General features: G+C 29.0%; 1 protein-coding gene across 1 annotated transcript; it reads left to right on the forward strand.

Moving 5' to 3' along the window:
• Positions 1-10147: 10147 nt before the first annotated feature.
• Positions 10148-12706, forward strand: LOC123263879 (glutamyl aminopeptidase-like). The gene is made up of 3 exons (XM_044726909.1): positions 10148-10203; positions 11765-12254; positions 12620-12706. Exons 2-3 carry the CDS (start codon positions 11770-11772, stop codon positions 12642-12644), a joined length of 510 nt encoding a protein of 169 aa, XP_044582844.1. The 5' UTR covers positions 10148-10203; positions 11765-11769; the 3' UTR covers positions 12645-12706.
• The last annotated feature ends 514 nt before the right edge of the window (positions 12707-13220 follow it).

Here is a 13220-nt window from a genome sequence, read left to right on the forward strand (position 1 = left end):
TTAATAACAATTGCAATTTTTTACCTGCACCAAAATCCTTCAAAAACATTTTTCTAGAGGTGATTCCGAATCGAATGAGCCATCGCTCATATTTTTAGGACCTTTATCTCTATTTTTCACGTTTTTGAACTTGTTGACTAGACTATAACAACAATATGATATTGACACTAAATAATAATGGAAATAATAACAATTATAATAACGACAATATTAACAATGACAATAAGGATAATACTAAAAATATTTTTAATGGTAAAAATAAATTGATAATATGGTTTATCATTATTATCATTGATATTGTTTTTTAATTATTAAATATTAAAGTATTAAATTCAAATTTACAACTATCACAACTACAAAAATGTAAAACATTTATCAAAATATATGTGAAATTAAAAGCTTACAATTGATCATTTTGTTTATCAATCTAAGCTAAAGAATGTTCGCGGCTTATTGATATAAAATTTTATCAATGCTGCTAGATATTGTACGAAAAGTGATACTTTAAATGATTTATATTGAAACTTTATAAACATTCAATTTCCGCGGGAAAAATACAAACTTTGAATTAAAAATTTTTTTAAAAACAAAAAATGTTAAAATACTTTTTTTAATATAAAATCCCTAGAATTAATTATTAAATAACTTTCCATCTATATTTTTCTAAATTTATTTTCTTTTCATTTAGTTGCATTTATTAACTAGAGTCAATATTTAAGGGCCAGTTTTTCAATCTAGGATAAAATTTTATCTAATGATAAAATATATCTATATATTTCATATATATAAATATACTGGCATCATAATTTTATCTTACATAAAATTTTATCTTAATTTGAAAAACTGGCCCTAAAAAAGATAGAATTGTTTGATTTTGCTTTCTTCGGAACAGTCAGCTGATCAAGATCTGAGTAATTCTGTTTGAGCACTGTACAGATACTACAAACGTCTTGATGATTGTTGCCTGTAGGTGGCACTACTTGTTTACGAATTGTGATATTTACTAACAACAATATGATATTGACACTAAATAATAATAATTATAATAACGACAATATTAACAATGACAATAAGGATAATACTAAAAATATTTATAATGGTAAAAATAAATTGATAATATGGTTTATCATTATTATCATTAATATTGTTTTTTAATTATTAAGTATTAAAGTATTAAATTCAAATTTACAACTATCACAACTACAAAATTTAAAAAATTTTTCAAAAGATATGTGAAATTAAAAGCTTACAACTGATCATTTAGTTTATCAATCTGAGCTAAAAAGTATTCGCGGCTTATTGATATAAAATTTTATCAATGCTGCTAAATATTGTACGAAAAGTGATACTTTAAATGATTTATATCGAAACTTTATAAACATTCAATTTCCGCGGGAAAAATACAAATTTGGAATTGAAAATTTTTTTAATAACAAATAATGTTAAAATTTTTCTTTAACATAAAATCCCTAGAATTAATTAGTGAATCACTTTCCATATGTATTTTTCTAAATATATTTTCTTCTAATTCAATTGCATTTATTAACTAGAGTCAATACTTAAAAGAGCTAGAATTGTTCGATTTTTCTTTCTTCGGAAAAGTCAGCTGATCAAGATCTGAGTATTTCTGTTCGAGCACTGTACAGATACTACAAACGTCTTGATGATTGTAGCCTGTAAGTGGCACTACTTGTTAATTAAGCGAAGTTTGAAACGATGATGTTTCGTACATAATACGAATATTATTTATAAGTTTACGAATTGTGATATTTACTAACAATAATATGATATTGACACTAAATAATAATGAAAATAATAATAATTATAATAACGACAATATTAATAATAACAATAAGGATAATACTAAAAATATTTATAATGGTAAAAATAAATTGATAATATGGTTTATCATTATTATCATTGATATTGTTTTTTAATTATTAAGTATTAAAGTATTAAATTCAAATTTACAACTATCACAACTACAAAAATGTAAAAAATTTATCAAAATATATGTGAAATTAAAAGCTTACAATTGATCATTTAGTTTATCAATCTAAGCTAAAGAATGTTCGCGGCTTATTGATATAAAATTTTATCAATGCTACTAGATATTCTACGAAAAGTGATACTTTAAATGATTTATATTGAAACTTTATAAACATTCAATTTCCGCGGGAAAAATACAAACTTTGAATTAAATATAGGTCTTATATACGTGACTCAATAAAGTAGTCAGTACTTGTCTCGGATAGCTTAACTGGTAGAGCCCTTAGTGCGTAACCAAGAGATCTGGGTTCGATTCCCAGTCTGGGCTGTCTGATTATTTTTTCAATTACGGAAAAATCCCCACTGAGTAGGTCCCCCATTTCCCCTATCCGTTCTTTCCCAACTCCCTTAAAAAAAAAAAAAAAAAAAAAAAAAAAAAAATTTGCTTTGATATGGCATTCCGCGGGAAAAATACAAATTTTGAATTGAAAATTTTTTTAAAAACAAAAAATGTTAAAATATTTTTTTTAATATAAAATGCCTAGAATTAATTATGAAATAACTTTCCATTCGTATTTTTCTAAATATACTTTCTTTTCATTTAGTTGTATTTATTAACTAGAGTCAATATTTAAGGGCCAGTTTTTCAATCTAGGATAAAATTTTATCTAATGATAAAATATATCTATAGATTTCATATATATAAATATACTGGCATCATAATTTTATCCTTGATAAAATTTTATCTTCATTCGAAAACCTGGCCCTAAAAAAGCTAGAATTGTTTGATTTTGCTTTCTTCGGAAAAGTCAGCTTATCAAGATCTGAGTAATTCTGTTCGAGCAATGTACAGATACTACATACGTCTTGATGATTGTTGCCTGTAGGTGGAACTACTTGTTAATTGAGCGAAGTTTGAAACGATGATATTTCTTACATAATATTTATTAACCAGTCTAAATACACAACAGACTAAACGTTGTTCGAGTTCTACTTTCTTGGGATAAACCAGCTGTTCAGTGTCTGGGGAATTTTCATTGAAGATAGTGTACATTCTATAATCTCATGGTTGTTGCCTGTAGATAGCACTGTCATTCAATTCGGCGAGTTTTAAATAATCTTAATCTCTTGATAATACGTAACATAACTATGCGTTTGATCTATTGTGTCATTTACTAACAACAATATCATAACAACAATAAATAATATTGGTAATCATAATAACAACAACAATAATAGTAATTATAATCCGAACCAAAACAGTTTCACTGTAAAAAAATCGCGCCAAGTCCACGTTCATAAGACTATTAAAGAAAAAAAAATTTTTTTTTTTCTTTACAAAAAGATATAAAATAGAAAAATGAAAAAATCAACAGACTCGATAGAGTCTGGTGCCAAGTTCCGTTCTCAAGCCAGACTACCGAGAGTGTATATACCGTAAGCAGAACGGTTTTTTGAGGTTACAAATTTTTTTTCAAATTTATTTTGATTTTTTTTCTATATGATATTTTATAATAGTAGTTCATGCTTTTTATTACGCGTATTACTTGATTATTATCAATTATCTTTATAATTTCTATTTAAAATTATTAAAAATAATCAGCACAAACTATAGCGACCCTGATTTTTAGATTTTAACTTTTTTCTTATGTAAAAAGCGGACGGCCAGAGACTAAATAATATAAGGATGCATGCTAATCTTATAATAGATGGGAAACTACAGTGAAAAAAAGATATTTGACAGCTTGCAATTACACACGCCAGGCGGCGCAAGAATAACTTTTACATGAACTATAGCTTAAAGGGGATAGTTTGCCACCGGAAATGTATTAAATTAAAATTGTCAATTTTTATTATAATTACAAAAAATACTGAAATTCGAACAAAAACAGTTTCACTGTAAAAAATTGCGCCAAGGTCACGTTCATAAAACTCATCTCAATAACATTTGCACTTTACAAAAAAATTAGGCTCGTTTCAATAATTTTTATTCTCTACAAAAAGATGTGAAATACTAAAAAATACCAAGAAACCGTCATAATGTTGAAAAAATTGAAAAAAAATTTGTTGAAAATTAAAAAATAAAAAAAAAAATTTTTATTGTACTTGGCGCGCGTCATTGAGTACCCCAAATTTTTTCAGGATAAATAAACATCCTTCTAATGCTAAGAAATTTATAAGTTAGTCAACCTATGTTATTTCATAATAAGTTTTACAAAAGTTAGGTAAAACTGAAATGTCATACGCAGTTATGCAAACTACATATAAGTCGATACGCATGCATACGTTGGGTCGGTTGCATTGTGAGAATTGTGTTTACTAAAAAATAAAACATATGGCCGACTAAATTGGGACAATGCGGTGTGAGTGCCAATCGAAATGTGTTAATTACAATTAAACGAAGCAATATTAAACTTTAATATTGCATAAGGTTCTTCATTAAAGATTAATGACGAAGCTGAAAAAAAATAAATCCAAAAATTTTATATAATTTCAGATTTCTTGAACACACCACCATATTGACAGTTGTTCTCACTAAAGATCTAAAAAAAAATTTAAGAACGGGTTTTTCCACTAAAACTGATAATTAATACACTAAGCAATGTTTTCAATGAGTTCAGTATCCTTGACTAATGAAATCTATATAAATATATAATATGATTATACATATACAAGCGAAATCGATTTTTCTTGAGTTGAAATTCTTCCGAAAAAATTTGGGGAGTTGGCGCGTAACCAAATGATCCGGGTTCGAGTCCCGGTCTGGGCTGTCTGAATTATTTTTTCGGTTACCGAAAAATTCCTACTGAGTAAGGTTCCTCCTCCCCCCCGTTATCCTTTATTTCCCCAGTTCCCAAATTTGTCTTTAATGACAAATTTAGCTATAAATTATGGCTCTTTACCGTAAGATGGACGGTGGTGTTTATTACTCGGTAGGTCTTATTAGGTGACGAAATGGTAGTTACGGACAATGTCTCGGATAGCTTAACTGGTAGAGCCTTTGGCGCGTAACCAAATGATCCGGGTTCGAGTCCCGGTCTGGGCTGTCTGAATTATTTTTTCGGTTACCGAAAAATTCCTACTGAGTAAGGTCCCTCCTCCCCCCTTTATCCTTTATTTCCCCAGTTCCCAAATTTGTCTTTAATGACAAATTTAGCTATAAATTATGGCGCCCCCTGTCCGTTCTTTCCCAACTCCCTTAAAATTTGCTTTAATATGGCTCTTTACCGTAAGATGGACGGTGGCGTTGTTTGCTCGGTAGGTCTTATATACGTGACTGAATAAAGTAGTCAGTACTTGTCTCGGATAGCTTAACTGGTAGAGCCCTTGGCGCGTAACCGAGAGATCTGGGTTCGATTCCCAGTCTGGGCTGTCTGATTATTTTTTCAATTACGGAAAAATCCCCACTGAGTCGGTCCCCCCCTTTCCCCTGTCCGTTCTTTCCCAACTCCCTTAAAATTTGCTTTAATATGGCGCGCCAACTCTTTTTGTAGAGAATGAAAATTATTGAAACGAGCCTAATTTTTTTTGTAAAGTGCAACTGTTATTGAGATGAGTTTTATGAACGTGGCCTTGGCGCAATTTTTTACAGTGAAACTGTTTTTTTACGGATTGTTAATTCCGTAAAACTTTTCGAAAATTTAATTCATTCAACTCGGATCATGATTTTCTTACAGTAAATGAAATAAAGAAGAAAAACATTTGATACATGAGTAATTTTTTTTTAAGCTTTTTGAAAATGTTAGCGCATCAGAACCAATTCTACAGATAAAAATAACTTTTAAGACAGTAATAAATTAATTTGTATCAGTTTGATACTTGAATAATCAAAATTTTATACATTTAGAAGTTTACGTCTGAATAACTCTAGAACGGCTGTCTTTATGATAAAAGTGTAGGAAACTTTTTTGGTAGAGCATTAAATTCTCTACAAGAATATGCTATGGACTTATATATATGAGGTGCGTATGCCGAGCTAGAAAAATAAACAAAAAGAAGAATTTTTTTTCTTATGTTATTTAAATGGGAAATGAAAAATTAGGGACAGACACCTCTAAATATTAATATTAAGAACTCCGCTTTGAACAGGTTTCTGTTCTCACCTTCATGCAAGTTTTCAGCCTGTTTTTTCGTTGAAAAAAAAAAGTCGCCTAAAATTGACACACCCTAATATTAATATATATATATATATATATATATATATATATATATATATATATATATATATATATATATATATATATATATATATATATATATATATAATATATATATATATATATATATAATTAGAATCTCGGAAACGGCTCCTACGATTTTTATGAAATTTAGTATGCAGTGAGTTTTGGGGAAGATAAATCGATCTAGCTAGGATTCATTTCTAGAAAATATCATTTTATCCGTATTTTCAGTTGATTCACAAAAAAATATTAGGAAAACGGTTGACCATAAAGACTATCTCTGCAACTTCCCACTAATGCCATATACTTTAGCGCTTAAAATTGCACTTATTACGTTTCTGAACTCTTCAAGCTCAGAAATATTATTTTCGTATCATTTTGAGCACTGCGAGCTCAAAAATTTGATAGAAGTTTAATAAAACACTATTTTTTGAATTTTCAAACCTCAATAACTTTTGAATGGATGAACTGATTTTTACACGATTGGCGACATTCAACCTAGGAATTTCGAAGTAATGCCGAAAAAAACACTTTTTTTGGTTTTCTTTCGACAACGATAAGTCACGAACAAATCAACCAATTTTGATCGATCTGACGGTGATCGACGTGAATTTTTGATGTTAAAAGCTGATTAATTTTTGGAATTGATCGGTAGAGCCATTGAAAAGTTATTTAAGAAAAAACCACATTTGAAAAAATTTTTTTGTGTATATTTTCTTGAGATTTCTCAAAATCTACCCGTTTCAATCGGTCTAAATTGTATTCAAAATCCAAGTTTGGTCAAGCCTCTTTGAATATCGCATACAGAAATACGGACATCATCGCGGAAACATCTAGGGAAGCTTCCGAGCAACTTAAAACGTCGAGATCTGATAAGAATTCGATTTTCGAAAAACAGGGTAAAATAATCTTTTTCAATTTTCTTAGCAAGAAGTTAAAAATACCGAGCAAAGCTCGGTCATCCAGGTACTAATTATTTAAAGTAATAATAATCATATCTCACGCTCGTCTTTGCATATTATGTAACATATACGGTGCACTGTCCTTAATTCTAAATTTCTGATCGAAAAATCAGTAGAAATTGTAATTCTTAATAGTTCTGTAAATTAATAATAATCATATTCTATGCTCGTCAGTGTGACTTACTTAATGTGTAAAGTGTAATAGTTATCATTCATATTGTTACTCGATAAATAATTCATAACATCAATTATATTCCAAATTCTAGTCAATGACTGTGATCAAATTTATATCAATGATACACTTTTATGAATAAACGGAAACCATGAATAAAGTGCATTAAAAGTTCTTTCCAACACCCCGATCCAGCAAATAAATATTTAATGTTTAATTTTATGTTCTATTATTGTACACTAACAGACTTTTGAGCTCGAAGAGCTCAAAAGCTTAGAACAGCTAACTCTTTGAGCTTGAAAAGCTCGAAAAAACATATAAATTATATTTGTGAGCTCGAAAACGTTATAAGTGCAATTTTAAGCGCTTAGATCCACAGATTCGGTAGAATCTGGCGCCAAGTTCCGTTCAAATCCGTTGTAAATGGAGCGCCAGACTACCGACTATGTTTACTGTAAGCAGAACGGTATTTTGAGGTTGCGAAATTTTATTTAATTTTACTGTACTTTTTTTTCTAAATTGTTTACTATAACAGTAATTCATAACTTTATTTTACCGTATTAATTAATTATATTTACCTTTGACAATTAATTTACTTGAAATTATTAAATTTTATCAGCACATACTATAGCAAGCTCAAAAATTTCGATCCTGACTTTTTTTCGATAGGGAGAGGTCAGCGCCATAGACTAGATAAAATAAAAATGTGTAGTGATTCTCCTATAGATACGCAACTACACTGAAAAAAAGTAATTCACAGCTTGCATCTACGGCCGCCAGAGCGCGCTGAAATTATTTTTACATAAACTGTAGCTTCAAGGGGATAGTTTGCCATGAAAAGTGCAGCCAACGTCAGATTTCAGTTGGTACCGGAGAAAAATTAACTAAAATCTTAAAAGAGTTCACACACACACACATGTTGATGGATTTTAGTGTTTTGCCGACAATTATTCTCTTATTTATTTACTTTTAATTTTCGCGAAAAAGTATTAAATTAAAATTGTCAACTTTTATTATAATTACAAAAAATACTAAAATCCGATCAAAAACAGTTCCACTGTAAAAAATAGCACCAAGTCCACGTTCATAAGACTATTATAAGAACAAAATTTTTTTCCTTTACAAAAAGATATAAAATAAAAAAATTAAAAAACCCAAGTAACTGATATGATTGTATATGATTTTCGATAATTAAAAAAAATTTTGTTGTAAATTTAAAAATGAAGAAAAACAATTTTGGAATGTACTTGGTGTGCGTCATTGTGTAATTCAAATTTTTTTAAGTCCTAATAGATCGATTTCTCGAATTTTACAGGAAAAAAAAAATATTGTGTAACCACGCACACCAAGTACATTCCAAAATTGTTTTTCTTCATTTTTAAATTTACAACAAAATTTTTTTTAATTATCGAAAATCATATACAATCATATCAGTTACTTGGATTCTTTGATTTTTTTATTTTATATCTTTCTGTAAAGGAAAAAAATTTTGTTCTTATAATAGTCTTATGAACGTGGACTTGGCGCTATTTTTTACAGTGGAACTGTTTTTGATCGGCTATGGAATTAGCGGGAAGTTGCAGGGATGGCGTTGCCTTCATGGTCAACCATTTTCCAAATTTTTCAAATCATAAATTTTTATAGCGGGAGGTTGTGAAAAATTTTTAACTTCCCGCTAAGAAAATTGAAAATTTTAAAAAATCGAGAAGTTATTGGTTTTACCCCGTTTTTCGAAAATCGAGTTTTCATCGGATCTCGACGTTTCGAGGTCCTAGGAAGCTTTCCTGACTATTTTCACGATGATGTCCGTACGTCTGTATGTGTGTGTGTGTGTGTGTGTGTGTGTGTGTGTGTGTGTGTGTGTGTGTGTATGTGTGTGTGTGTAAACCTCTTGTAACTTTTGAACGGCTTGACCGATTTCATCGCGGTTGGTGTCATTCGAAAGGGCATCGCCAAACTTAGATTTCCTTTAAGTTGGAACCGATTCGGACCAGTAGATTTCGAGAAATTGCAAAAAAAGTGACAAAAAAAGTTGTTTTTTTTTTCATTTTTTTAAATATCTCCGAATTGGCTGAAACGATCTTCAAAAACTAATCAGCTCTTAATCTTGAAAACTTGCATCGATCGCCACATAGAGCGTCAGAATCGGTTGATGCGTTCGTGAGATATCGTTGTCGAAAAAAGTTTTTTTTTGTAATAACTCCGAAATTTTTCATCAGATCAATTTTTTTGTCCAAAATTTTTTATAGAGTTCAAAAAACCACATCGATCGCCGCCTACCGCATGAAAATCGGTTGATTTATTAAAAAGTTACAGCAGTTTGAAAATTAGAAAAATCGTGTTTCATCGAATTTTGATAAGACTTTTGAGCTCGAAGAGCTCAAAAGCATAGCATAGCTATCTCTTTGAGCTCAGAGAGCTCAAAATAACATATAAATTGTATTTTTGAGCTCGGCGGGCTCAAAAACGTCATAAGTGCAATTTTAAGCGCCTAGGTATGGAATTAGCGGGAAGTTGCAGGGATGGCCTTCAGGGTCAACCGTTTTTCTAATTTTTATTTATAATAGTTTTATGAATTTTAGTTTTATTATATGCAATAAATTTTGCATCAATCATTAAATTTTATTCGACTCACGTTTTGTTTGACTCACAACTGTTTTACAACAAGACATATAATATTTAAACATAAAAAGATAATAACTCGAAAGATATAATCTAATTATCAGGTATCTTTAATGCCAAGACTATAAGCTCGAGTTTGGAGTACTTTATATTATTTTATTCGAAACTCATATTTCACAACGGTTGTTGATAAATGAAGTAACTTGGTGTTTCATAAGCGAAATTTCTAAAATTTGATACTAGCGGAAAATTTTTGAGTTATCAATTCAACTTAAAAATAAAAAGGCCATTCGGCAGCTGAAATGGAAGTAGATTTCATTTTATATACAATAAAATTATTTTTCAAAATCATAATTATCCCTGATTAAAAATAATAATTTAAACCGATTGACAATGTTCATGCTCCCTAAGAGAAGAAATTCGAAAGTGTTTAAAGTATTCAGAAGTATTGAAAACAATTCAAATTTCGTTATTTCCAATATTTTTTTATTTTTTTTTTAATCAAGGATTAGATGCTCATCAATGATATTTATCATTTTTTTAATTACTACAAAGACAATCCACATAGTTATTTCTTAAATAGTATATTACACACCTAGGAAGTAAAGTAAGAAATGTCTCAGATCACATGTAATTGTTGGCCGAGGCGAAGCCGAGGTCAACAACCATGTGATCTGAGGCTTTCTTATTTACTTCCCGTGGAGTGTATACTATTTTTTTGTCCGACGAAGGCGGAAAGCGGCAACTTAGTTTAGCGCAGCGGGACGAAAGTTGTCACTTTCCGCCCAGAGGGCAAAAAAATCATTATTATTTATTCTATAGTTAATTTATATAATTCTACAAAACTTAAAAGTTATATTATACATTTTATTTTATATTATTATCATTTCTATTTTAATTATTATGATGGCAAATTTATCTTCATCTCAGTCTTCTGGATTTTATATCTTCGATCTCTAAGAGTTTTTTCTAAAATATTTACAAGACAAAAAATAATAACTATAAAAACTAACTTTTTTTTTTTTTAATTATATTTTAATATTTGTAAAATTTTTTGTTATCAATTTCCAAATTTTAAATGGCTTTTTCAGAACGACAATTTCCAAATTAATTAGAATTGTGAAATTTTATAAACCTTAAAAAATTAAAGAATATAGTACTTAAAACCAATTTTGATTACAAAGTTTTTTTTATAAAGTCAGTAGTTCCTCCAATATTCATCAAACGAGTTTTAAGATTATGAGAATTCGCTTATCAATGTCCAAATTTTCAGTGACGTTTTCAGATCAACATCGTTAAAAATATTGTTTTCTATAATTAATTAAAATTCAATCTGATTTTAATATTTCCTCCGACTCAATAAGTCACATTTGATTAAAGCATGGATAATAAAAAATTTTTTTAATCAAATTATTTCACAATATTAACTTTTTTAATTAAAATTTTATTTCGGTCCAAAATTTTAATTAATTTAGAAAGTGTCGTTTCTAAACGGTCACTGAAAATTTGGACGTTGATCATCTTAGAACTTAACCTCAGAAACCGGTCAAAAAATAAGTATGTTAAATTTTATTGAGATCCGATTAGAATTGCGGAAGTTAGAGTAGAGACATAGCCCGTTATATCGTATATATATATATATATATATATATATATATATATATATATATATATATATATATATATATATATATATATACATACATACATATATAAACTTTTGAACCATATGTATTTTCTGAATCAGTTCGACGAGCTGAGTGAGGAAATAGCAAAATTTTCCAAAAGTTGCGTCATGAGAACCAATACAATATTTAGATTTCTATGAAATCTACTAAAAATCATGAAGCATCTAAATCGAAAATATTTGATATATTCTATCATAAAACTCATTGTGTATGGTGTATTGATTCAGTTCAAGATGAGAGAAGTTGCTTCAAATTCAGAAATATCTAGTATCCATCCTTTACCTGATTATGTCAAACCTATTCATTATGCTATTAAAATAATGCCTCTCCTGAAAAAAGACAATTGGACTTACGACGGCGAATCTGATATTGAAATACAAATAAAGCAAAAAAGTAATTTTTTAGTTTTATATGCAAAAAATCTTGAAATAAGCGATAATATTACGATAGAAAATGAAAACGGAATGCATCAATCTGTTAACTATAAAATTGACAATGAAACAGATTTTTTAACAATTACATTTCAAGAGGAACTATCTGAAGGAATTCATACTTTACATTTGAGATACCGAGGTAAAGTTAACGATGAAGCACAAGGTCTTTATCGCAGCAGTTATACAGATATTTATGGAGAAAATCGGTAAGTTTTATTAATAATTATTGATAATACTTGAAGTGTATGCTCTATTGTCACAAGAAAAGTTTCCAATTTTGGCATATTAAATCGTGCCTAATAAATAAATCATAATTTACATGTAAATTAGTTTGTAAATCAGTTCACTGATTATTGGACCTAAGATAATTTTTCCCGAAAAGAGAATTTTGCTTATTTTATGCAAGAAACATTAAAAGTTCCTTTGACAGTGACGAATGGAAAGTGTGGTTAACCGGTTTTTAGGATATCAGATAGTAAAATAGATCTTTACAATGATATAATGAAAAATTTGAATTTTTAGTTTGAATTGTAAAAATTTAACAAACATGTCGAAAAATGATATATTTCAGGGGTATAATAAACGATAGAAGTTAAGAGCCATCTAAAGTACGGTGGAGAAAATTTTTGGAACTTTGTCAATTTGTAAAGTGATAGATATTTTGAAAATAAAAGCTTACAAATCTTTGATAGACTCATTTGCTACGTCTTGCTATTTTTGCTAATTTTTGTTAGGGACAAATATGGGCATGAATCGTTGTGGGTGCCAAAACGCGATAGACCCGAATAGATTTAAAAATCAAACTACTAAAGCAAAAAACAATTTCCGAATTGATTCAAAACACTCTGGAATCGATCAATTGACATTTTCACATGAAAATTTTGAGAAAAAAATTAGTAAAACGGATGACTCCAGGTCATCCTTGCAATTTTCGGCTAATTTCAAACTAATAGCGCTTCAAATTCCACCTATTACGACGTTTTTGAGCTCTTGCAGCTCAAAAGTCTTGTTTGTAGTCAGTGAAACATTATCTTGAAAATATTTGGAGTACAATAACTTTCACATTGAGAAAAAAGTATATAGCTAGCTGAATTATAACGTCACAAATGTATAAATGTAGTTTCCTGACCGTTTTAACTTACCGCTAAGAAAATTGAAAATTTTAGAAAATT

Source organism: Cotesia glomerata, linkage group LG4 (genome assembly GCF_020080835.1).
Source record: "Cotesia glomerata isolate CgM1 linkage group LG4, MPM_Cglom_v2.3, whole genome shotgun sequence".
In the NCBI taxonomy this organism is placed as follows: domain Eukaryota; kingdom Metazoa; phylum Arthropoda; class Insecta; order Hymenoptera; family Braconidae; genus Cotesia; species Cotesia glomerata.